Below are 26,753 nucleotides of genomic sequence, written 5' to 3' on the forward strand. Positions count from 1 at the left end.
TGAAACAAAGGAGAGGATTATCAAACTCTTAAAAGAGGGTAAATCATCACGCAGTGTTGCAAAAGATGTTGGTTGTTCACAGTCAGCTGTGTCTAAACTCTGGACCAACTACAAACAACATGGGAAGGTTGTTAAAGGCAAACATACTGGTAGACCAAGGAAGACATCAAAGCGTCAAGACAGAAAACTTAAAGCAATATGTCTCAAAAATCGAAAATGCACTATATAACAAATGAGGAACAAATGGGAGGAAACTGGAGTCAACATCTGTGACCGAACTGTAAGAAACCGCCTAAAGGAAATGGGATTTACATACAGAAAAACTAAACGAAAGCCATCATTAACACCTAAACAGAAAAAAAAACAAGGTTACAATGAGCTAAGGAAAAGCAATCGTGGACTGTGGATGACTGGATGTAAGTCATATTCAGTGATGAATCTTGAATCTGCATTGGGCAAGGTGATGATGCTGGAACTTTTGTTTGGTGCCATTCCAATGAGATTTATAAAGATGACTGCCTGAAGAGAACATGTAAATTTCCACAGTCATTGATGATATGGGGCTGCATGTCAGGTAAAGGCACTGGGGAGATGGCTGTCATTACATCATCAATAAATGCACAAGTTTACGTTGATATTTTGGACACTTTTCTTATCCCATCAATTGAAAGGATGCTTGGGGATGATGAAATCATTTCTCAAGATGATAATGCATCTTGCCATAGAGCAAAAACTGTGAAAATATTCCTTGCAAAAAGACACATAGGGTCAATGTCATGGCCTGCAAGTAGTCCGGATCTTAATCCAATTGAAAATCTTTGGTGGAAGTTGAAGAAAATGGTCCATGACAAGGCTCCAACCTGCAAAGCTGATCTGGCAACAGCAATCAGAGAAAGTTGGAGCCAGATTGATGAAGAGTACTGTTTGTCACTCATTAAGTCCATGCCTCAGAGACTGCAAGCTGTTATAAAAGCCAGAGGTGGTGCAACAAAATACTAGTGATGTGTTGGAGCATCCTTTTGTTTTTCATGATTCCATAATTCCATAATATATACACACACACACACACACACACACACACACACACCTCCTTGCTCTCAGCCGAGACGGTCGCATTTTTCTCTTCTCCCTCCCTCCTTATCTTTCCTGCTTCTGTGGCGTGTTGTCTGTGAGGCTGCCAGCTTTGCTCTTCTGGAAACAGCAAAAATGGATCTGTTAAAGTGGTCTCTGAATACAATTGACACAATTTTTTCTACAAGACACTCGGGAGCGGAGGACCCGACCTGTCCTGCCGGGACACATGTGATGGGTTACGTGATGGACAGTTGGAGGAAATGGCAGGTCATGTGCCTTTACACGCTGTCTGTGGAGGACGTCGAAAATGTGTATATATTTGGCATGGTGGTGACCTGGTTCCTGCTGTGTGGAGCGGGCATAGCGCTGGTTTACCGGAAAATTAAGAAAGTGGAAGTGGCAATAATTGGCCCATCCAGGCTGCCCCACATGATTGATTCGATTGGAAGGGCAGTGTCAGCTCAGTCGGCGGGTGTTAACCGCGCCTTGGATACCATCTCCGGAAGAATGGCTGCACTGGAAACCGCATTGATCGTCAGTAATGACCACATCTCCTCTCCTAATTCAGATGTATTGAAATCCACTCTGTCTCAGACTGTGTAATCTTTCAGGTGTCTGCTAATCTGGATTTTCATTCTGCTTCCCAAAACACAGCTGCACTTCAAGGTCGCTGTGATAAAAACCTCCTGGAGAAGAACAACGCTCATGCCTCATTCCCCTGGTCTCCCCCCGCCCTCAGCTTCTCCAGCTCTGACGTTGACTGTGGACAGTGGACTGTTCAGGGCTGGGCCCCTCCTCCCTCCAGAATGGACGAACAAGGCCGTTGATGGCGCCTAAAGGCGGCCTCCGGGTGTTCTGTCTGATAACTGGACTCTTACTCTCGTCTTGTTGTTGTGTGTGATCATTGGTCATTGTGCTGATGGGTTTTTTTCTGCATTGCTGCTGCATGATTCAATGCAGCAGAAATGAAGGTTTTTCTTTCCCAAGTTTTACCTTGTGTGTGCTTTTTATATGTGTTCATGTACCGGGCCGGCTTATGTGTGTTGTGTGTTATGTGTGTCGTCTGTCGTCATGAGGCCGGTCATGGTTTGCTCAGCCCTGCTGTTGACCTAAGGCAGGATATACATCTGGAGCTGGTCTTCGGGCGCCTAAAGGCGACTTCTGCTCCTAACTGGCAATTAGGATGGGTTAAATGCAGTAAACTCATTTCATTGTGCAGGGAACATGTTCCTTTGTGCATATGACAATAAAATTCTTTTGAATCCTTGAATATATATATGTATGTATGTATATATATATATATATATATTTTTTTTTTATGTATTGCAAAGGAGTTGAGTATAGACTGAATAATTATACAGGGTGGGCCAATAAAATGTTCCCACTTTTTGATCGTATGCAAGTTTTTGAAATGAGAACTTATTACAGACTTGTAATAGAAGCATCAAATTAACAATTGATACCAAAGGTTTCCCACTTTGTCTCTTCTTTTCTGCACAGTTCAATAATTGATGACATGTTCAATCTGCGCTCCTCTTTGGATTACAGCTGCAACACGCACATTGAAGTTTGTGATGACATTGTCACACATCTCAAGAGGGATTCTCTGAAATTCGTGACAGATGTTGGTCTTCAGGGCCTCAGTGGTCTGTGGGTTGTTGTAGTACACTCTAATTGTACAAATTAAAAAAAAGTGGTAACATTTTATTGGCCCACCCTGTAATACACTTGGCGGTGATTGATACAGATGACTATCACATATGATTGTATTGATTCTATGAATAAATATTGATTGTATGAATAAATATTGAGGTACTATTTAAAGCGCAGAAGTATTGACAGTGATGCATACACTGAACAAAAGTATAAACACAACACTTGTTTTTGCTCCCATTTTTCATGAGCTGAACTCAAAGATCTAAAACATTTTCTATATACACAACATACCTAATTCTCTCAAATATTGTTCACAAATCCATCTAAATATATCAAGTAAATATATAATCAAGATGCTGATTACGCAGCATGATTATTGGACACGTGTGTCTTAGGCTGGCCACAATAAAAGTCCACTCCAGGTGGTGTAGATGTCCATCAGGGAGGGCAGAGGGCAGTCAACAATCCTCTGTGCTGCTTTGGCTGTCCTCTGAAGCCTTGCTGTGTCTGCCTCAGTGCAGCACCCGTACCATGTAGAAACGCAATACATCGGCAGCCTCTCAATGGATGTGCAGTAGAAGGAAAGTAGCAGCTTCCTGTGCATGTTGTTTTTCCTGAGGACTCTGAGGAAGTGTAGGTGCTGCTGGGCCTTCTTAATGACAGCTGAGATGTTGTCTGTCCAGGAGAGGTCATCAGAGATCTGAACTCACAGGAACCTGAATGATGTGTGGACCCCCTCCACACACTCGCTGTTGATGGGGGAGTACTTCTGTTTCTCCAAAAGTCCATGATGATCTCCTTTGTTTTTTGTTTTTTTATGTTCAGTGCCAGGTTGTTGTTTGAACACCAGGTCGTTAACCACTGGACCTCCTCTGTGTAGGCTGCCTCGTCTCCCTTTGAGATCAGTCCGACCACTGTGTTGTCATCAGCAAATTTGATGAAGTTGTTGATTCTGTGTGCTAGACTGCAGTCATAGGTGTGGAGGCAGTACAGGAGGGGGCTCAGCATGCAGCTGTGCAGTGAACCGGTGCTCAGTGTACAGGTGGAGGAAAGGTGGGGGCCAAGTCTCACAGTCTGGGGTCTGTTGGTCCGAAAATCCTTGATCCAGGTACATGTGAGAGGGGGGAGGCCCACGGTGTCCAGTTGTAATCCACAAAGAACATCTTCAATATGCTGTTGTTCCAGGTGGCTCAGCACAGCATGCAGTGCCTCTGTATATCTTTTCACTCAGAATGCAAACTGGTGGGAGTTGAGTGTGATGTGCTGGAAAACCAGTATCTTGAAGCACTTCATGATTAGAGGCGCTGGAACCTGGTGGGGGGGTGCAGGGCTGGAGCAGATGAGTGTCGCTGCGATGATCAACCCCACTGAGGTCCTTAGCCTGGGTCTCATTAACATAGATCACTATCCTCAAAATCATTGTTGATTAATTATCTAATTATGGATCGTCACTTAGATATGATTGGGTTATGTGAAACCGGGCTTAAACCTACAGCTGTCCTCCCCTTAAATGAGGTCTGCCCATTGGCATACACATTTAGTCACATTCCTCGTGATGTGAAACAAGGTGGGGGTGTTGCTCTTATTTGCAAATCTAGGTTTAGCTTATTAGCTGTTGGGGTCACAAATATAACTCATTTGAGCATCTGATTCGCCGCTCTACCCACGATGCTATGTATTGCCAAGGTCAGAAGAATAAAAATCAGCCATATTATTTTGTCACTGTATATAGGCCCCCTGGCCCATACTCTGAATTCTTAGATGAATTTGTTGCATTCACCTCTAACTTGTTAACTAGTGCAGATAACATTCTGATCATATAAATAAGCCTTCTGATCCCCTCTGAAAATTATTTATGGAAATTGTGAATGCATTAGGATTTCAGCAATGTATTCAGGACTCGACGCACATTAGTGGAAATACCCTGGATTTGGTTCTCGCACGTTGTATTGCTGTCATGAATATTCACGAATACCTCTTGCATCAGTGGTCTCTGATCACTCACTTATTAGGTTTACAGTTTCGCTGCAGTGTTTAGTGGAACAACAGCCTTATGTATCACTATGGCGATTTTTTAATTTAATTTATTTTCATTTATATAACGCCAAATCACAACAGAGTTGCCTCAAGGCGCTTCACACAAGTAAGGCGATGCATCAACTCCTCAACTATGACTGAACTCAAAGCCAGACTGCCTGATATCTTAGCTTCATGTTTGGCAAATGCCCAATCAGTGGACAGTCTTGTGGATAGTTTAAAATCAGTGATCAAAACTACACTCAACATGATTGCGCCACCTTTGTTAAAACAGCACCACCCCCCAAAACACAGTCACCTTGGTTCAATGATTACTTGCATGACCTCAAGCATAAGGCTTGAGGTCTAGAGCGGAAATGGCGTAGTTCAAAATTAGAATTATTCCACCTTGCATGGCGTGATGCTGTCTTAGACTATAAGCATGCACTACTCTCTACAAAGCGAACCTATTACTTTGATTTGATCAACAAAAACAAGCATAACTCAGAGTTCTTGTTCAATACGGTGGCAACACTTATACATGGATAACCACCTGTAGTTTGCTCTCCTTTTACAGCACAAGATGTCCTGCATTATATTATAGGTTAAACAAATCCCAGCATTCCTTAACCCAGCCACTACACCCTGCTGTTGAGGTGGGTGCCATTATTGAGGTATTACCTAGATTTACAGAATTTGATAGTATCCCACTAGGTGTGCTGACGAAACCCGTAGCGTCTATAAAAAGCACAATCTGCTTAATTGATCCTGTACCAACAAAACTGTTTAAGGACCTGTGGCCCACTCTTGGGCCGACTGTGCTGGAAATTATTAATCTCTCATTAACTTCTGTATCTGTTCCTAAATGTTTCAAATTTGCAGTGATTAAACCATTACTTAAGAAATCTAATTTTGACCCTAGTGTATTAAAAAACTATAGGCTGATATCAAATCTATCATTTTGCTCTAAAATTCTGGAAAAAGTGGTTTCACGCCAGCTCGTGGACCACCTTAGTGAGAATAATCTTTTTGAACCACTGTAGTCTGCTTTTAGAAAATATCATTCCACAGACCCAGGACTTGGCGGCTCCGGTGTTCTTCAGATCCGTTGGCGGTGAGGGCCGTGTGGGATCCGGCTTGGTTCTGGACGGGCGTCTCCTATCCTCAAGCCTGCCCACACGTCACCCAACGTAATTGACTGTAGTTCCAAACTGGTTGTTGCCTGTATTCCGTTGTGCACAATTTACAACATTAAATTGTTACTGTTTGGCTTATCCATTGCCCGTTCTTTTACGCCCCCTGTCGTGGGTCCGTGTTCCTACACTTTCAGAACAGGATTTCTCGGCCAGCGTCATGGATCCCGAGGGGTGTCAACCATCGCTTGAACAGCCAATGGAAGAGCGAGGTGCACAGGCGCCAGCAGGAGGCGTGTTAGGTGAGCTGCAGCACATCTTAACCGCTTTTACTGCTCGGTTGGACTTAGTTCCTGAGCAGAGCGTTGTTCTCAATCGAAGGATGGAGGCTCTCACCGCCCAGGTGGAAGCGCATGCTCAGGGCGCTGCTGCAGCACCTCCTCCTGCTGACCGAATGCCAGAAACAGACATTCCACTGGTCGTTCAACGAACCCCCCCACCTTCCCCTGAAGCATACATAAGCCCTCCGGAGCCGTACGTAGGCTGTGTGGAGACGTGCGCAGACTTCTTGATGCAGTGCTCGCTCATCTTTTCACAGCGTCCCGTCATGTACGCATCAGACGCTAGCCGGGTGGCTTACGTTATAAATTTGCTTCGAGGAGAGGCACGCGCCTGGGCTATGGCGCTCTGGGAGCAGAATTCACGGCTCCTAATGATTTACACTGAGTTTGTGAGGGAGTTCCGACAGGTGTTCGACCACCCTCATAAAGGTGAGACCGCTTCAAGTGTGCTGCTGTCGATAAGACAGGGGTGTCGGAGCGCAGCGAAGTATGCAGTCGACTTCCGCATCGCGGCAGTGTGGGCCGGCTGGAATGCTGTTGCGCTCCGTGCCGCCTTTGTAAACGGACTGTCTCTGGTCCTTAAGGAGCACCTGGTGGCGAAGGACGAGCCGCGGGATTTAGACGGGCTTATCGACCTGGTTATACGGTTAGACAACCGATTAACAGAATACCGACGGGAGCGAGACGAAGGGCGTGGTCAGGCACAAGCCGTCCCTCTTCCTCCCGGGTCCAAAAGGGAGCCGTCTTCCCCACGCTCCACAGCCAGGGCACTCCACGTGATGACAGCTCCCCCTGCTGACGTTGCTATGGAAACGAGCAGGGCCAAAAGGTGATCAGATCAGAGACAAAGGAGGCTGATCCGTGGGGAGTGTTTTCTCTGCAGCTCAACCTAGCACACACAGAGAGAATGCCCCAAACGGTCAAAACAGCAGCACTCGTCCTTAGAGACTGGGCTAAGGGTGGGTCACAATACCCACGCGGGGAGACCCCGAAAATTTGCACGTATCCCAGTCACGATCCTGAGTGGGGATCTAACCCTTCACGCCCCAGCACTGGTGGACACGGGGTCGGAGGGGAATCTGCTGGATAGCAGATGGGCAAAGGAGGTTGGGCTCCCTCTAGTGGCCTTACCGTCACCATTGTCGGTGCAGGCACTAGATGGCACCCTTCTTCCACTAATAACACACCAGACACAGCCAGTGACATTGGTTGCATCTGGAAATCACAGGGAGGAGATTGTGTTTTATGTAACACCTTCTACCTCCCGAGTGATTTTGGGTTTCCCATGGGTGTTAAAACACAATCCCCGGATTGATTGGCCGTCTGGGGTTGTGGTTCAGTGGAGCGAAACCTGCCACCGGGAGTGTTTAGGATCCTCGGTTCCACCCGGTGTGACAGCTAAGGAGGAGGTTATAGTTCCCCCCAATCTGGCGGCGGTGCCAGCCGAGTACCGTGACCTTGCTGACGTCTTCAGCAAAGATCTGGCACTCACACTGCCCCGCACCGTCCGTACGATTGTGCCATTGATTTGATACCGGGCGCTGAGTACCCATCCAGCAGGCTGTTCTCACGTCCGGAACGCGAATCAATGGAGACCTACATCCGGGACTCGTTAGCTGCCGGGTTGATCCGGAACTCCACCTCCCCGATGGGTGCTGGTTTCTTTTTTGTGGGCAAGGAGGACGGCGGACTCCGTCCATGCATTGATTACAGAGGGCTGAACGAGATCACGGTTCGCAACCGATACCCATTACCTCTGTTGGATTCAGTGTTCACGCCCTTGCATGGAGCCCAAATTTTCACAAAATTGGATCTTAGGAATGCTTATCACCTGGTTCGGATCCGGGAGGGAGACGAGTGGAAGACGGCATTTAACACCACGTTAGGTCACTTTGAGTACCTGGTCATGCCGTTCGGCCTCACCAATGCGCTCACGACGTTCCAAGCATTGGTTAATGACGTCTTGCAGGACTTCCTGCATCGGTTTGTCTTCGTATATCTAGACGATATACTCATCTTTACTCCGGATCCTGAGACCCATGTCAAGCATGTACGTCAGGTCCTACAGCGGTTGTTGGAGAACCGGCTGTTTGTGAAGGGCGAGAAGTGCAAGTTCCACCGCACTTCTTTGTCCTTCCTGGGGTTCATAATCTCCTCCAACTCCGTCGCCCCTGATCCGGCCAAGGTTGCGGCGGTGAGAGATTGGCCCCAACCAACAAACCGTCGGAAACTGCAACAGTTCCTCGGTTTTGCAAATTTCTACCGGAGGTTCATCAAGGGCTACAGTCAGGTAGTTAGCCCCCTGACAGCCCTGACCTCCACTAAAGTCCCCTTCACCTGGTCGGATTGGTGCGAAGCTGCATTTAGGGAGTTGAAACGCCGGTTCTCAACTGCACCAGTTCTGGTGCAGCCCGATCCCAATCGCCAGTTTGTAGTTGAAGTGGACGCCTCTGACTCGGGGATAGGAGCCGTGCTATCCCAGAGCGGGGAGTCCGACAAGGTTCTCCATCCATGTTCCTACTTTTCCCGCAGGTTGACCCCGGCTGAAAGGAACTATGACGTCGGCAATCGGGAACTTCTTGCGGTGAAGGAGGCTTTTGAGCAGTGGAGACACCTGTTGGAGGGAGCATCGGTACCATTTACGGTTTTCACGGACCATCGGAACATGGAGTACATTCGGACCGCCAGGCGTCTGAACCCCAGGCAAGCCCGCTGGTCACTGTTCTTCGGGCGTTTTGACTTTCGGATCACCTACCGCCCCGGGACGAAGAACCAACGATCTGACGCCCTGTCCCGGGTGCATGAAAAGGAGGTCAAGACCGAGCTGTCAGACCCGACGGAAACCATCATCCCCGAGTCCACTGTCGTGGCCACCCTCACCTGGGACGTGGAGAAGACCGTCCGGGAGGCCCTGACACGGAGCCCGTATCCGGGGACAGGTCCGAAGGACAAATTGTACATCCCACCAGAGGCCAGGGCTGCGGTCCTAGACTTCTGTCACGGTTCCAAGCTCTCCTGTCATCCAGGGGTGCGAAGGACCGTGGCAGTGGTCCGGCAGCGCTTCTGGTGGGCATCTATGGAAGCCGAAGTCCGGGAGTATGTCCAGGCCTGCACCACCTGTGCCAGGGGCAAAGCTGACCACCACAAGGCCCAAGGCCTCCTCCAGCCTCTGCCCGTGCCTCATCGCCCCTGGTCTCACATCGGCCTGGACTTTGTCACGGGCCTCCCGCTGTCTCAGGGCATGACTACCATCCTCACGATAGTGGACCGGTTCTCTAAGGCGGCCCACTTCGTGGCCCTCCCGAAGCTCCCGACGGCCCAGGAGACTGCAGACCTCCTGGTCCACCATGTCTTGCGTCTGCATGGGATTCCATCCGATATTGTCTCAGACCGTGGTCCTCAGTTCTCCTCTCAGGTCTGGAGGAGTTTCTGCAGGGAACTGGGGGCCACCGTGAGTCTCTTGTCCGGGTACCATCCTCAGACGAATGGACAGGCAGAGCGGGCGAACCATGAATTGTAGCAGGCCCTCCGCTGCGTGACCTCCGCGCACCCGACGTCCTAAGTCCAGCCGCAGTGAAGCTGAAGCTACCAGCTTCGCTGCGGATCCACCCGGTTTTCCATGTGTCACGCATCAAACCTCACCACATTTCACCTCTCTGTACCCCCGGACCGGCGCCGCCTCCTGCCCGGATCATCGACGGGGACGTGCGCCGGCTCCTGGACGTCCGTCAGAAGGGCCGGGCATTCCAGTATTTGGTGGACTGGGAGGGGTATGGACCCGAAGAACGCTCCTGGATGAAGAGGAGCTTCATCCTGGACCCGGCCCTCCTGGCCGACTTCTACCGGCGGCACGCGGACAAGCCTGGTCGCGCCCGTTGAGTGGGGGGGGGTCCTGTTGTGTGGGCCGCTGAAGAGGAGGTACTGCTGGCCCACCACCAGCAAATGGCGCCATGCTTGGAGTGCGGGCTTCAAGCACGAGAGGGCGCCGGAGCCACTGGGAGTGACAGCTGTCACTCATCATCAGCACCAGCTGTCACTCATTCAGCTCATCACCATCACCATAAAGGCCGGACTGCAACTCCACCTCCTCGCCGAGAAATCAGCTACCTTGGAGGTAATTTTCTCTGCTAAACCGAAAACACTGACTAATAGTCTGAACTTCTTTGCAGCCGTTTTCCTGTGGGTGTTGCCTTATCTGTGGGATTGGCGTTTGGTGTGATCAGCGACGGCTTCGCTTCACACCCCAACCAGATAAGTGGTTAGACAGGAGCTGCACGAGTGTTTGACTGGAGGTGGAGGTGCTCCCTCCCAAAAGAACATGGACTGTGGGATTACTGAGTGTGCGTACTCACACTCACCTGTACTGTTTCTGTTCTCTGCCAGCAGTACCAGGTCTAACAGCTGGAGACGGGGACCACCTGGGGACCCAGGACTTGGCGGCTCCGGTGTTCTTCAGATCCGTTGGCGGTGAGGGCCGTGTGGGATCCGGCTTGGTTCTGGACGGGCGTCTCCTATCCTCAAGCCTGCCCACACGTCACCCAATGTAATTGACTGTAGTTCCAAACTGGTTGTTGTCTGTATTCCGTTGTGCACAATTTACAACATTAAATTGTTACTGTTTGGCTTATCCATTACCCGTTCTTTTACGCCCCCTGTTGTGGGTCCGTGTTCCTACACTTTCACAACACTTGGCCCCACAAATCTTAGAAACATGGTGTCTAACCAGATCCTTACTCTGGATGGCATTACCCTGACCTCTAGTAATACTGTGAGAAATCTTGGAGTGTTTTTTGATCAGGATATGTCAGTCAAAGCGCATATTAAACAAATATGTAGGACTGCTTTTTTGCATTTACGCAATATCTCTAAAATTAGAAAGGTCTTGTCTCAGAGTGATGCTGAAAAACTAATTCATGCATTTATTTCCTCTAGGCTGGACTATTGTAATTCATTATTATCAGGTTGTCCTTAAAGTTCCCTGAAAAGCCTTCAGTTAATTCAAAATGCTGCAGCTAGAGTACTAACGGGGACTAGAAGGAGAGAGCATATCTCACCCATATTGGCCTCTCTTCATTGGCTTCCTGTTAATTCTAGAATAGAATTTAAAATTCTTCTTACTTATAAGGTTTTGAATAATCAGGTCCCATCTTATCTTAGGGACCTCATAGTACCATATCACCCCAGTAGAGCGCTTCGCTCTCAGACTGCAGGCTTACTTGTAGTTCCTAGGGTTTGTAAGAGTAGAATGGGAGGCAGAGCCTTCAGCTTTCAGGCTCCTCTCCTGTGGAACCAGCTCCCAATTCAGATCAGGGAGACAGACACCCTCTCTACTTTTAAGATTAGGCTTAAAACTTTCCTTTTTGCTAAAGCTTATAGTTAGGGCTGGATCAGGTGACCCTGAACCATCCCTTAGTTATGCTGCTACAGACTTAGACTGCTGGGGGGTTCCCATGATGCACTGAGTGTTTCTTTCTCTTTTTGCTCTGTATGCACCACTCTGCATTTAATCATTAGTGATTGATCTCTGCTCCCCTCCACAGCATGTCTTTTTCCTGGTTCTCTCCCTCAGCCCCAACCAGTCCCAGCAGAAGACTGCCCATCCCTGAGCCTGGTTCTGCTGGAGGTTTCTTCCTGTTAAAAGGGAGTTTTTCCTTCCCACTGTCGCCAAGTGCTTGCTCACAGGGGGTCGTTTTGACCGTTGGGGTTTTTACGTAATTATTGTATGGCCTTGCCTTACAATATAAAGCGCCTTGGGGCAACTGTTTGTTGTGATTTGGCGCTATATAAATAAAATTGATTGAATTGATTGATTGCTTGAGAGATTAGCTAAAAGGAATTCAATTTTTTGTTTGTTGTGTCATGTGATGTAACTGTCAATTATTTTTGTTTTTTGTATGTGTTTGTTTGTAATCAGGTGTCATGACTGGAGCTGAGACTGAGGATGATATTCCATTAGGTGAAAGGAAGACTGTCACTGATTTCTGCTATCTCTTGGACAAGTCCAAACAACTCTTCAATGGGCTTAGGTCAGTTTGTAGTTTTCTTTACAGCGATGAAACGTTTCCGGAAATTACAGGAAAGTTGAGTTTTTACTCATGTGATGAACAGTTCCATTTTTTTTTATAGCATTCGGCAGAATCCATTCATTCAGTTCCATGCCCAAACAGTTGGTGGCAGTAATGCATGTGTTGGTTTGCAAGCTGCCAATAATCTCCAAAGAAGAAGGGTTATTTTCTTTTGGGAGTTTATAAGTAATATTTTTGGACACTGCGTGGTTGTTTTCCTTACGGTTTACTTTGTTGTGGACATTAAAGGTTATGAGCTGTGTATTTCTTCCAGTAATGATACATTAAGTGGAGGTAACGGGTGACGTTTACAGCTGCTAAAAATGCTAATGCCTTTAGCATTCAGACGAGAGTTTAACTCTGTCTGCTAGTCATAACCACAAGATTGAGTTTGAGCAATGGACAAAAATTTGTCTGAGGTGAATAAGTAATTGAAAATATGTGATATAATATAATGCTCTGATATGTTCGTAAATTGTTCGTCCTATTTTCATTTTACCAAATAAAACTACTCAGTTTTTAATTGTTACTCTCATAACTCCAAGAAAAGTTTCAACTTTAAATAACTTAGATTTTTAATTTTAATTTTTTTTAACTATCAAGTAATCAAAGAAAATAGCACAGCGCCTAATTATCTTGCCGTGTGAACCAGGCATAACTGGGAAATTCCTGGTTCCATCTGGAGATAAGCTTTGGAGACACTTACGTGGGCCTCCTTTGGTCCCACATCACAACAGGATTGTAAGTCAGAGTTTTTATAAGGAGCCCTTGCTTGTTTATCAGTTAAATTTCAGTCACAGTGAATTACATGACATTATAATTGCTTCATGTCAGAATATGAACTTCGCCAGGAATGCACCTTGTATGGTCTCATGTCAAGGCCAGAAACTCCCCAAATGTGCAAGAAGATCTCTTCCATGATAACACGTGGCCATAAACTTTGAGCCTTGACAACCAGCTATTATCTCTAAGTGAAGAAAAAGACCTTTTGTTTAAATGCAGGAGAACAGTATTTTATGTTATGCATATATAAAATTCGAACGTTTGTGTTCATTAATCAAACAAAATGCTTTGCATTTAAATGACATGTGTTCCTTGTAACTGCTGTTGTGTTTAAATGTGATGTTTTCTTTCCTGACTTATCCATGTTTTGATAATGGAATATTCTGTTAACCAAGTGGTATGTGTAGGATGTGTTTAAGCCTTTAATAACATTATATTCATCCCAAAAATGTCTTAAAACAAGCGTTTCCTGAATTTGTCTGCCTCTCTAGCATGTGAAGTTTCTGTGAAGTTACCCATCCACGTTGGCGGTGTTTAATGATGCAAGTCCCCTTTAAAAAGTTAGAACAGTTTCTTCAGCCTCTCTCGGAAGGCCCTTCTGCCTGCCTTCTTCGGCCTTTTCTGCCTCTCTCTTCCTTTCTTTAAACGCTTAACTTTATTTTTGGGTCAACAAGGCCCCATGCTAACCTAGCTAAGCTACCATGTGGCTTCATTCGTTGTTTCATTCTTTGATAAATTTAACAAATTAATAGCATGATGTTTTTAAGGTTCATCAAGTTTTTCAAATTTTTAAGAGAACTTCCTGATCTTTTCAAAATAATAGTGAATTTACAGAAAAGCAACTTTCCATTTCTGTACTTTACAACGCTGCTCTTAAAGTTTTAACTTTTTTTTCTAAATTCACAGAGACTTTTAATCTGGCTCCAAAAAACTTTTAAAAGCTACCAGAACCCATTTTCAACAAACGCCTTACACCTCTGGGGTCAAGCAAGCTGAAGACGGACCTAACTGCAGGCAGGCATCCTGTTGGTAAAACCAGCCGACAAGGAAGCCTTGGGATTGCCGGGGAGACCACTGGTTTATCCCCTGACCCAAGTGAGCTCACACTGCAAAGAGCCTCATCCATCAACAACGGCAGGACGGTTCATCCGATCAATCTCTTCCACGGATCAGCTAAATGACCCAGTTAAAGGTTCCAGAAAAAAGGTTTTGTTGTCAAGGCATGCAAAGTGGCTTCTTTTTAAACATATTCATATGTTTGTTGAATAATTTTCTTAAAAATAATTGGCTTCAAATTTCATCACTAACTTCGAATCAGATTTATTTACTTTTTATTTTTCAGGAATTTGCAAAAACATTTTTCATGTTGTCATTATTGGGTGTTGTGAGTAGAATTTTGAGGGGAAAAAATGAATTCACTACATTTTGGAATAAGGCTGTAGCTAGGGCTGAAACGATTAGTCGAGTAATTCTAATAATTCGATGACAAAAAAAATGTTCAAGGCAAAATTCTGTGCCTTGAAGCTTCATTTAACATTGCAGTACATATGCCAGGCCTGTGTGTGGTGCTGTAAAGTCACCAGAAAAAAAAACAGAAGACTAGAGCATGCCCATAAACCATGTAAAGACTAATCCAAAAGCTACCACTTTCCAACATAGAGTAAATGAGTAAAATGAAGTCTTAAGAGAAAGAGGTTCCATGCTGATCATCTGAAATAGACTGACTGCACATTTAAAGTTAAGCAGTGCGTTTGTCTATTTACGGACCGCTCTAGGTGAGGAGTAACTCGCCCAGTGGCCGGCTGCTGTCTCTCTCTGCTCAGTGTGAGGGGCTCAGCACTCCGGTCACACTGGGCAAGTCACAGCTCTGTCCCTGGCCATACTGACAAACAGTTTCTGAAAGCTCCTCTCAGCAAAAGTCCACTCTTTCCTCTGTGTTTTGCTGAAACTCGCACTGAGTGTTTCACTTTTTAATTTTTGCTTTTTTTGGGCAACACACAGTGCTTCGTAAATAAAATAATAGGATAAATAGGATAATAGGATAAATAATAGGATTATTATTATTAAAACTATTTTAATTACAAGTTTTCTAATGTAAGAAAAGTTTTTTTTTTTTTACTTAAAAATGTACAATTATTAATGTGCCATAAATTCCCCTACTGTTCTATTTGAATTGATACTGAGAATAATTATTTTTGAGTCCTTTGATTTATCATTTCCTCTGTACTTTTCTGAACCACAATGTATGTTTTTTGGATTAAAGGCCAGTAGCATAGTACAAGGTGTGCGAAAAGAATGGGGTGGAACACTTGATATGATCCAACAAGAAATTTAATTTTTTGGAGATTTTTTTATTTTTTTGGGGGGGGGGGTAAATAGACCTGAAAATGCACCAGAACGGATCTGAGATTTCAAATTTTTCTTGTGGGGAGAACCCCCAGTCTTTGGCCCTTGCCAAAAATGTTCAACTTTTTTATCCATGACCCACTTTCATCACTGTCTGTTGGTCTACCATGCTGCATTTTTTGTTTGAGTTTCTTCCGGTGACAAGTGTTGGCGTTGGAATACATTGTGCTGTTTTCATGTAGGATGACAATTCGAGCGGTGCAGACAATGCTAAATAAAGTGAGATAAATAGATAGCTAGATACACTTAATAATGTACTTTGCTTACTGGTTGTGTATCCATGCCAACTACAGAATGCAGAGATGGAAGGAGAGGCCTAAATGTTCAGGGATTAAAGTTCTCCTTTGGACTGCCATATATGACAGGGCCTGACAGTAAAATTTGCCCGCTCTTCACTGGGGAGTGAATGGTGCTGTCAGACCCATGCTTCACGCCCCTCACTTGCCCAATGTGGCAAGTTCATTTTTAGCTGCATTTCGAACAAAATCTGGTGAAAAATCAACGTATTTCAGTGATGTTACTGCAGCAGCAGGTGTTTTTCTGATCAACTGCTTTAGGATGAATGAACCCGATTCTCTAATCGTGCATGTTTCTCTTCACTCGTCTCTGTAGTGCCGGAGTGAACAGACGTGCAGCCGCACTCGGTCTCAAACTTCAGAGCAAAGTTGAACAAAGAGGGGAAAAAAGTCTGAAAATCAGAGCAGTAATTATAAGAATAGATCCTCCAGCATCCGTAACTGCTGTTACGTTCAGAAACTAATGATTTATTTGACAGATTAAAGGCATTTTTGCATACAGTGCATCCACAAAGTATTCATAGCGCTTCATTTTTTTCCACATTTTATGTTACAGCTAGGGCTGCAGCTATTGATTATTTTAGTAATCGAGTATTCTGTCTTATTCTGGCGATTAATCGAGTAATTGGATAAAAAGTACTTTTGCGTTTTTAAACAACATCCATAGTCCAGGGCTCTCCCTAAGCAATGGCACAATGTCGCTGCACCATTGTTGACACTTTGCTGAAATGGTAGTGGGGCGTGGTTTCTGTTTTGTTTTGTTTTTTCCCCAGCTTGTAAAATTTAACCATTTTTGAGTTGTGTTTTTTTTTTTTTTTTTTTTTTTAATGTTGATGGACTTGGATCCCTGCATTAATTTTTTTTAATCCCTCTTTCTCTGCACTTCAGCAGATGCATTTCAGCTGGAGGTTGAACATGCAAGCCTCGCACTCAGTTTTTTAATATTTATTTATTTATTTATTGTTTATTTGATGACAATGCACATTAATGAACACTTTGCACATTTTCATGCCTTAGAGTAAATATGCCAGATTTAACTAAAAGCTACATTCCATCTGTAGTCCTCAGACACGCAACAAACAATTACAATAAGTAAATTAAAACAAAACATGAGATTATGTACATCTCACCTGTGTTGACAGGTTTAATTGTTTTTGAGCCATTTTTTAAGTTTATTTTTAAAAGTACTCAGGGTGGGACTGTCTCGTATCCTTGTTGGAAGGCTGTTCCAGTTTGTACAACCCTTCACAGAGATGGTGTTTTGTCCTGTGGCAGTTCGTCTGAGGGGCACCTCACAGTCCCCTCTAGAAGCAGACCGAGTACTGAGGTTAGGATCTCTATGTCTAATAAATTCCTCCAGAGGAGGTGGGGCTAGGCCATGGAGAGTTGTATAGAAGAGACAAGCACGCTTAAATATTATAAAGTTGTTAAAACTTAAAAGATGGTATTTCTCCAGAATTTCACAGTAATTTAGCAAACACTTTGCTGGCTTTTTTATAAAGTTGCTCTAAAGGTTTTAGTACTGTCATACCAGCAAATGACCATGTTGTGCAGCAATATTCAATATGAGACAGGATCATACAATGAAGGTACGATCTAGCAGCATCAGTTGAAATACAGAACCTGATTTGTTTAACGTTTTGAAGGTTATATTTTACAGTGTTGACAACTTTTTTCACATGTTTTTTGAAGGAAAGATTAGAGTCCAAGATGATTCCAAGGTACTTGAAATGGGATACCGTTTCAAGTACCTCTACTGGTCTTTTTGAAAATGTCATACAAACTGTTTTAGTTGTGTTAAGCATCAGGCAGTTATCATTAAGCCAGTCTTGTACCTTGTTTAAAATACTGGTAAGTTTGTAAGATATATCAGTTGTAGAACCATAGGTGTAAATGACTGCATCGTCTGCATACATTTGAGTATTGAAATCACAGCATACCTCTGGAAGATCATTTATGTATAATCAAATCAAATAGAGCTTAAGGTGCATGTCTCTAGGATAACTGTGCTGTGTACTGTGCTACTGGCCTTTAATCCAAAAAACATACATTGTGGTTCAGAAAAGTACAGAGGAAATGATAAATCAAAGGACTCAAAAATAATTATTCTCAGTATCAATTCAAATAGAACAGTAGGGGAATTTATGGCACATTAATGCATCAACTTGTTAAACCTTCACTCACTTCTGAGTTTTCCTAGTTTTAGCAGGAGCTTTGGAGCTATTGATCATCTCTGTTTTCAAATTCTTGGCCACCTTGAAATCCTTATGTGTTTTTACTTCAAGATTAATGTCTGATTACTGTACATTTTTTAGTAAAAAAAAAAAAACCCAAAACTTTTGTTACATTAGAAAACTTGTAATTAAAAGTTTTAATAATAATAATAATCCTATTATTTATCCTATTATCCTATTATTTTATTTATGTTAGTGTTTGTGAAGCATTGTGTGTTGCCCAAAAAAGCAAAAATTAAAAAGTGAAACACTCAGTGCGAGTTTCAGCAAAACACAGAGGAAAGAGTGGACTTTTGCTGAGAGGCGCTTTCAGAAACTGTTTGTCAGTATGGCCAGGGACAGAGCTGTGACTTGCCCAGTGTGACCGGAGTGCTGAGCCCCTCACACTGAGCAGAGAGAGACAGCAGCCGGGCGAGTTACTCCTCACCTAGAGCGGACCGTAAATAGACAAACGCACTGCTTAACTTTAAATGTGCAGTCAGTCTATTTCAGATGATCAGCATGGAACCTCTTTCTCTTAAGACTTCATTTTACTCATTTACTCTATGTTGGAAAGTGGTAGCTTTTAGATTAGCCTTTACATGGTTTATGGGCATGCTCTAGTCTTCTTCTGTTTTTTTTTTCTGGAGACTTTACAGCACCACACACAGGCCTGGCATATGTCCTGCAATGTTAAACGAAGCTTCAAGGCACAGAATTTTGCCTTGAACATTTTTTTGTCATCGAATTATTAGAGTTACTCGACTAATCGTTTCAGCCCTAGCTACAGCCTTATTCCAAAATGTAGTGAATTCATTTTTTCCCTCAAAATTCTACTCACAACACTCCATAATGACAACATGAAAAATGTTTTTGCAAATTCCTGAAAAATAAAAAGTAAATAAATCTGATTCGAATTTAGTGATGAAATTTGAAGCCAATTATTTTTAAGAAAATTATTCAACAAACATATAAATATGTTTAAAAAGAAGCCACTTTGCATCCCTTGACAACAAAACCCTTTTTCTGGAACCTTTAACTGGGTCACTTAGCTGATCCGTGGAAGAGATTGTTCGGATGAACCGTCCTTGCATTTTTGATGGATGAGGCTCTTTGCAGCATGAGCTCACTTGGGTCAGGGGTTAAACCAGCGGTCTCCCCGGCGATCCCAAGGCTTCATTGTTTGTTGGTTTTACCAACAGGATGCCTGCCTGCAGTCAGGTCCATCTTCAGCTTGCTTGACCCCAGAGGTGTAAGGTGTTTGTTGAAAATGGGTTCTGGTAGCTTTTAAAAGGTTTTTTGGAGCCAGATTAAAAGTCTTTGTGAATTTAAAAAAAAAAGTTAAAACTTTAAGAGCAGCGTTGTAAAGTACAGAAACGGAAAGTTGCTTTTCTGTAAATTTGCTATTATGTTGAAAAGTTCAGGAAGTTCTCTTAAAAATTTGAAAGACTTGACAAACCTTAAAAACATCAGGCTATTAATTTGTTAAATTTATCAAAGAATGAAACAACGAATGAAGCCACATGGTAGCTTAGCTAGGTTAGTATGGGGCCTTGTTGACCCAAAAATAAAGATAAGCGTTTGAAGAAAGGAAGAGAGAGGCAGAAAAGGCCGAAGAAGGCAGGCAGAAGGGCCTTCCGAGAGAGGCTGAAGAAACTGTTCTAACTTTTTAAAGAGGACTTGCATCATTAAACGCCGCCTACATGGATGGGTAACTTAACAGAAACTTCACATGCTAGAGAGGCAGACAAATTGAGCAAACGCTTGTTCTAAGACATTTTTGGGATGAATATAATGTTATTATAGGCTTAAACACATCCTACACATACCACTTGGTTAACAGAATATTCCATTATCAAAACATGGATAAGTCAGGAAAGAAAACATCACATTTAAACACAACAGCAGTTACAAGGAACACATGTCATTTAAATGCAAAGCATTTTGTTTGATTAATCAACACAAACGTTCGAATTTTATATATGCATAACATAAAATACTGTTCTCCTGCATTTAAACAAAAGGTCTTTTTCTTCACTGGCGTCTCACTAATTTAGAAGATCTTCACTTAGCCTGGAAAAAGAGTTTGTTGCACTATAAAAAAAGCCCTCCGTAAAGCTAGGACATCTTTCTACTCATCACTAATTGAAGAAAATAAGAACAACCCCAGGTTTCTTTTCAGCACTGTAGCCAGGCTGACAAAGAGTCAGAGCTCTATTGAGCTGAGTATTCCATTAACTTTAACTAGTAATGACTTCATGACTTTCTTTGCTAACAAAATTTTGACTATTAGAGAAAAAATTACTCATAACCATCCCAAAGATGTATCGTTATCTTTGGCTGCTTTCAGTGATGCCGGTATTTGGTTAGACTCTTTCTCTCCGATTGTTCTCTCTGAGTTATTTTCATTAGTTACTTCATCCAAACCATCAACATATTTATTAGACCCCATTCCTGCCAGGCTGCTCAAGGAAGTCCTACCATTATTTAATGCTTCAATCTTAAATATGAAGCCAGAGGACACACACCAATTAGCTAAACTGCAGGATTGTCTTACAGACATAAAGACATGGATGACCTCTAATTTCCTGCTTTTAAACTCAGATAAAACTGAAGTTATTGTACTTGGCCCCACAAATCTTAGAAGCATGGTGTCTAACCAGATCTTTACTCTGGATGGCATTTCCCTGACCTCTAGTGATACTGTGAGAAATCTTGGAGTCATTTTTGATCAGGATATGTCATTCAAAGCGCATATTAAACAAATATGTAGGACTGCCTTTTTGCATTTACGCAATATCTCTAAAATCAGAAAGGTCTTGTCTCAGAGTGATGCTGAAAAACTAATTCATGCATTTATTTCCTCTAGGCTGGACTATTGTAATTCATTATTATCAGGTTGTCCTAAAAGTTCCCTAAAAAGCCTTCAGTTAATTCAAAATGCTGCAGCTAGAGTACTGACGGGGACTAGCAGGAGAGAGCATATCTCACCCGTGTTGGCCTCTCTTCATTGGCTTCCTGTTAATTCTAGAGTAGAATTTAAAATTCTTCTTCTTACTTATAAGGTTTTGAATAATCAGGTCCCATCTTATCTTAGGGACCTCGTAGTACCATATTACCCCATTAGAGCACTTCGCTCTCAGACTGCAGGCTTACTTGTAGTTCCTAGGGTTTGTAAGAGTAGAATGGGAGGCAGAGCCTTCAGCTTTCAGGCTCCTCTTCTGTGGAACCAGCTCCCAATTCAGATCAGGGAGACAGATACCCTCTCTACTTTTAAGATTAGGCTTAAAACTTTCCTTTTCGCTAAGGCTTATAGTTAGGGCTGGATCAGGTGACCCTGGACTATCCCTTGGTTATGCTGCTTTAGACGTAGACTGTGGGGGGGGTTCCCATGGTGCACTGTTTCTTTCTCTTTTTGCTCTGTATGCATCACTCCGCATTTAATCATTAGTGATCGTCTGCCCCCCTCCACAGCATGTCTTTTTCCTGGTTCTTTCCCTCAGCCCCAACCAGTCTCAGCAGAAGACTGCCCCTCCCTGAGCCTGGTTCTGCTGGAGGTTTCTTCCTGTTAAAAGGGAGTTTTTCCTTCCCACTGTAGCCAAGTGCTTGCTCACAGGGGGTCGTTTTGACCGTTGGGGTTTTTCATAATTATTGTATGGCCTTGCCTTACAATATAAAGCGCCTTGGGGCAACTGTTTGTTGTGATTTGGCGCTATATAAAAAAAAAGTTGATTGATTGATTGATTCACTTAGAGATAATAGCTGGTTGTCAAGGCTCAAAGTTTATGGCCACGTGTTATCATGGAAGAGATCTTCTTGCACATTTGGGGAGTTTCTGGCCTTGACATGAGACCATACATGGTGCATTCTCCTGGCCTGGCGAAGTTCATATTCTGACATGAAGCAATTATAATGTCATGTAATTCACTGTGACTGAAATTTAACTGATAAACAAGCAAGGGCTCCTTAGAAAAACTCTGAGTTACAATCCTGTTGTGATGTGGGACCAAAGGAGGCCCATGTAAGTGTCTCCAAAGCTTATGTCCAGATGGAACCAGGAATTTCCCAGTTATGCCTGGTTCACACAGCAAGATAATTAGGCTGATATCGGGCCCAATCTTCCCCTTCCAACAATCTTCAGGACGCCCTGACAATCGTGATGACGCTAAAGATAATTTTATCAGATATTCCTGCCATGTGTGGTGTGTTAAGAGCGCTCTGATCTACTCGGAACAACGTCAGCGGCGCAAATCTGGGATATTCAACATGTTGGATTTTTTTTGGTCTGATATCGCAGCGTGTGTGGTGTCCTCCGACCACAAACAAGCTCACAGCCTGCTGAATGTGACGTGCAGCCAATCAGAAAGTGAGGTGACGGACTGGTAGAAGGAGTCGCTCCTCCCAGGAGTCAAATTACCGGTATATTGTCAGTCAGCATATACGAGGGCTGTCCGTAAAGTATAGGTCCTTTTTATTTTTTTCAAAAACTATATGGATTTCATTCATATGTTTTTACGTCAGACATGCTTGAACCCTCGTGCGCATGCGTGAGTTTTTCCACGCCTGTCGGTGACGTCATTCGCCTGTGAACACTCCTTGTGGGAGGAGTCGTCCAGCCCCTCATCGGAATTCCTTTGTCTGAGAAGTTGCTGAGAGACTGGCGCTTTGTTTGATCAAAATTTTTTCTAAACCTGAGACACATCGAAGTGGACACGGTTCGAAAAATTAAGCTGGTTTTCAGTGAAAATTTTAACGGCTGATGAGAGATTTTGAGGTGATACTGTCACTTTAAGGACTTCCCACGGTGCGAGACGTCGCAGCGCTCTCAGGCGCTGTCATCAGCCTGTTTCAAGCTGAAAACCTCCACATTTCAGGCTCTATTGATCCAGTACGTCGTGAGAGAATAGAGAAGTTTCAGAAGAAGTCGGTTTCAGCATTTTATCCAGATATTCCACTGTTAAAGGAGATTTTTTTAATGAAAGACGTGCGGACGGGTCCGCGCGTCGGGACGCAGCCAGCGCGGTGCGGCGGCACAGGAAAAACACCTCCGTGTTGATAACCATTTGTAAAATCCAGGCGGCTTTTGATGGCTTTCAGTGGAGTGAGTATATGAGAAATTGTTTAACAGCTGGACATGTTCCAACTTGTCCTTAAGGCTTCCAACAGAGGTGTTTTTCCTGTGGCAGAGCGTCGCGGCGCCTGCGAGCCGACGCTGCAATCCGTTTGCACGTCTTTCATTAAAAAAAAATCTCCTTTAACAGTGGAATATCCGGATAAAATGCTGAAACCGACTTCTTCTGAAACTTCTCTGTTCTCTCACGACATCCTGGATCAATAGAGCCTGAAATGTGGAGGTTTTCAGCTTGAAACAGGCTGACGACGGGGCCTGAGAGCGCTGCGCGATGTCTCGCACCGTGGGAAGTCCTTAAAGCGACAGTATCACCTCAAAATCTCTCATCAGCCGTTAAAATTTTCACTGAAAACCAGCTTAATTTTTCGAACCGTGTCCACCTCGATGTGTCTCACAGGTTTAGAAAAAATTTTGATCAAACAAAGCGCCAGTCTCTCAGCAAGTTCTCAGACAAAGGAATTCCAACGAGGGGCTGTACGACTCCTCCCACAAGGAGTGCTCACAGGCGAATGACGTCACCGACAGGCGTGGAAAAACTCACACATGCGCACGAGGGTTCAAGCATGTCTGACGTAAAAACATGAATGAAATCCATATAGTTTTTGAAAAAAATAAAAAGGACCTATACTTTATTGACAGACCTCGTATGCTCAAGGAGGCTGCCATTTGGTCCTGCGACTGCTCTCACGGACAATCAGCCAGACAGCGATGTCTGGCGGCTAACATACGTGACCCAGCCTTTAAACAAGACCGGCACGTATTTAAGGCAGCCATTTATTTTTAAGGTCAGGTGTTTAATCAAAGAAATATGGTAGATGGAAATTGGGTCGGAGAAGCATAATGGAAGTATAAATTTCAACACTGCTTTTTCACTGCCTTTCTTGGTCTGTATAAAGTGTTTGGTTCAGTTGACTGGATTGTTTTCTGAGACATGATTGAAAATTGATAGCTGTTCGCAGGGTGCAGGGCGTTTCTGTGTGCAAAGTAAAATAATGTAAGCATTCAGAATAAAGTTAGGATGTTTACAAATGCTGTGTTGAATATTCCTTGCTCTGTTAAATAAGCACTTGGGAAAACTTTGAAGAAAATGTTAAGTTTTGTACACACAAACCTGTTAATTGAGGTATCTTGTCACAAAATATCTACTACCACTGATAGGTAATACATACCAGCAATGAGTCTGACAGAATGGGGGTATCATTTTGTGAGCTTGATCAGATTTCTAGTGGAATTTGCATGAGAAATGGGAAGCACAAAAGCAGGTGAATGCAAATTGGTCAGCATGTTGGTGTCACTGACACTCTGCTGTATAGTGTGTTTACTCATACTATTTCTGGCAAGTATCTGACTGCTTTCCTGATCTGGAGATTTTTTTTTTTCCTCTCTCTTTTCCATTTTTCTTACGATTGAAACAATTCTCAACTGAGCATTAATGACCTATTTGCAACATTAATGTGCTAATCGTAATTGGTTACCAACTCATTTGTTCTTACAATCATGTTAAAAACCAGTACCACAGAAAGAAACACCATTGTTATAATCTGCATTGATATATAGCTATGAGATAATGCACTACTGTTAACTTACTTCATGATCAGTAATGCTACCAATAAATATGCCAGATTGCGGGTGTTCATATTCTGTAGTTTCCATTTCTGGAAGTTGCTTAAATTAGGATTTTCTAATAAATGAAAACTGTTTGCTTGTTGAAAAGGTGTGGTAATTTTGCATGTAATGAGGACATAATGTCTTTAAAAGCTGTTGCAAATTATGTTTTGATCTCTAATGGCATATGGGTGCAAATTTCAATTTGCAACCTGTTTTTGTAACTTGATAAGGTATTTGGAGTCATTTACAAGATATTTTGCTGCATTAGCGTGAATGCTAACTTCTGCTTACTTTCTATGAGGTTAAATTTTTCCCTTAATTCCACCAAATGTGCAGAGGGTGATCTACAAATATTCCTTGATTTGCACAACTTCTGTTCTTGTCAAAAACTTATGTACATGCACATGCAAGGCCTCCTGCAGACACCATTAAAATTTAAATATTGTTTTTGATTGATTGAACATGTACAAATTGTATGTAAGACAATAGGATCTTAAAGAAATGCAAATTCTAAAGAACACAGTGCTCATACAGCCAAGGGCATTTTAGCATTGTGTTGTATTATAAATTGTAGTAGGGACAGTGGGCAAAGGGCAGTGTCGAGCCCTGTCCAAAAAAAAAAAAAAAAACCATCTCGACATGACACCAGAGTATAATGGTGCTATGATGAGACTGTAACAGCGGCGCACCGTTATGACGTTGTCTGGGGAGAACCCTGGTGATGGGGTCCTCGCTGACAGAATGATTGAGCATCAAGTAGCAAGTACTGTAGACACTTCCCTGGAGAGACTTCATTCAGTTCTAATGGAAGAACTGGGAATTGCCAAACTTTCAGCACGATGCAACCTGAGGCTTCTCATGGCCAATTGGAAATGCATGAGGTTCCAGATGTTCAGGGAGAATGTTTGGCTTTTTGAGACAGAGCCGGATAACTTCATGCGCCAATCCATGATCATGGACAAGACCTGGGTCCATCACTTCGAACTGGAGTTCAAACAGCAGTCAAAGCAATGGAAACGTGGGTTTTCCGCTACCAAAGAAAGCCAGAGCTGTCTTATCTGCTGACAAAGTCATGGCCTCTGTCTTCTGTGATGCTTAGGGCATTATAATGGTGGGCTATCTCCAGAAAGCAAAAATGGCATGGAATGCTCAAACGAGGTGTTCTGTTTCACAGTGATGATGCACGTTGGTCGCCATTCATGAGTGTCGCTTTGAAGTTGTTCCACACCCGATTTATTCCCCTGATTTGACTCTTTCTGACTTTCATGTTTCCAACCATGAAAAGGCATCTTGCCGGAACACATTATAATATAGAAAATGATGTCATAACTGAAATGGATGACTTTTGAGCTCCAACTTAAGACCTTTTATGAGAAGAGTATTAAGGCACTGCAGGAACGCTGGACAAAGTGTGTGGAGTTGCATGGGGATTATGTTGAAAAATAAAGCATTTCATTCATTCAGTTAAGGTTTGTTCTTGGTCAGACTCAAATCTTTTCAGTCACTTGTATTGGTATTTACTAGCTAACAGTAAAGGTAACAAAACTAAGCCATCTCCTTAAAATATGGTGAGGACTTTGTCAGTCCTTACACCTCTGTCTGTGTATGCTTTCACGTCAAGATTTGTTTGGTCACAAATAGGCTTTGGTATCGAGAACCGGTTCTTTTCGAGAATCGTTAAATGATTTGATCCACCGACATCAGTAGCCTTTTTGCTTAACGATTCCCTTATTGGTCCTTCAGAGCGGCCGCTGTTTTTGAGGGTGTTTATCAGGAAATTTATAATTTCTTTACATTGATTGCAGACCCTGCAGCGGGTCTATAATCAACTGCTTCTGTAGCGCGTGTCTGCTCGAAGCTTGAACCAACGAAGCAGTGCTCCAGCGTGCTGCTTTTTTGGTTCTCTGCTTTGCTGCTTTTCAGAAGCGGCAAGTCTACTTCTTAACCCCTCTCAAAGCCATTTAAAGGTGTCAGTCATGAGTCACTTTTGTGCGGATTAAAGTCACTAACTGGTATTCTTGTCTTGTTGCG

The 26,753-nt window shown here is 43.4% G+C and overlaps 1 protein-coding gene across 2 annotated transcripts in view; it reads left to right on the forward strand.

Moving 5' to 3' along the window:
• scai (suppressor of cancer cell invasion) overlaps nucleotides 1–26,753 on the forward strand; it is a 136,695-nt gene that overhangs the window by 14,942 nt on the left and 95,000 nt on the right. For both annotated transcript variants that reach the window (XR_004566083.1, XM_034192575.1), the window contains exon 2: nucleotides 12,135–12,246. Coding sequence is in view for 1 of the 2 variants with exons in the window: in XM_034192575.1 (XP_034048466.1) it covers nucleotides 12,140–12,246 (107 nt within the window). In the remaining variant the exon portion in view is untranslated. The remainder of the gene's footprint in view (nucleotides 1–12,134; nucleotides 12,247–26,753) is intronic.

The sequence above is a fragment of the Thalassophryne amazonica genome, chromosome 17 (genome assembly GCF_902500255.1).
Source record: "Thalassophryne amazonica chromosome 17, fThaAma1.1, whole genome shotgun sequence".
Taxonomy (NCBI): Eukaryota; Metazoa; Chordata; class Actinopteri; order Batrachoidiformes; family Batrachoididae; genus Thalassophryne; species Thalassophryne amazonica.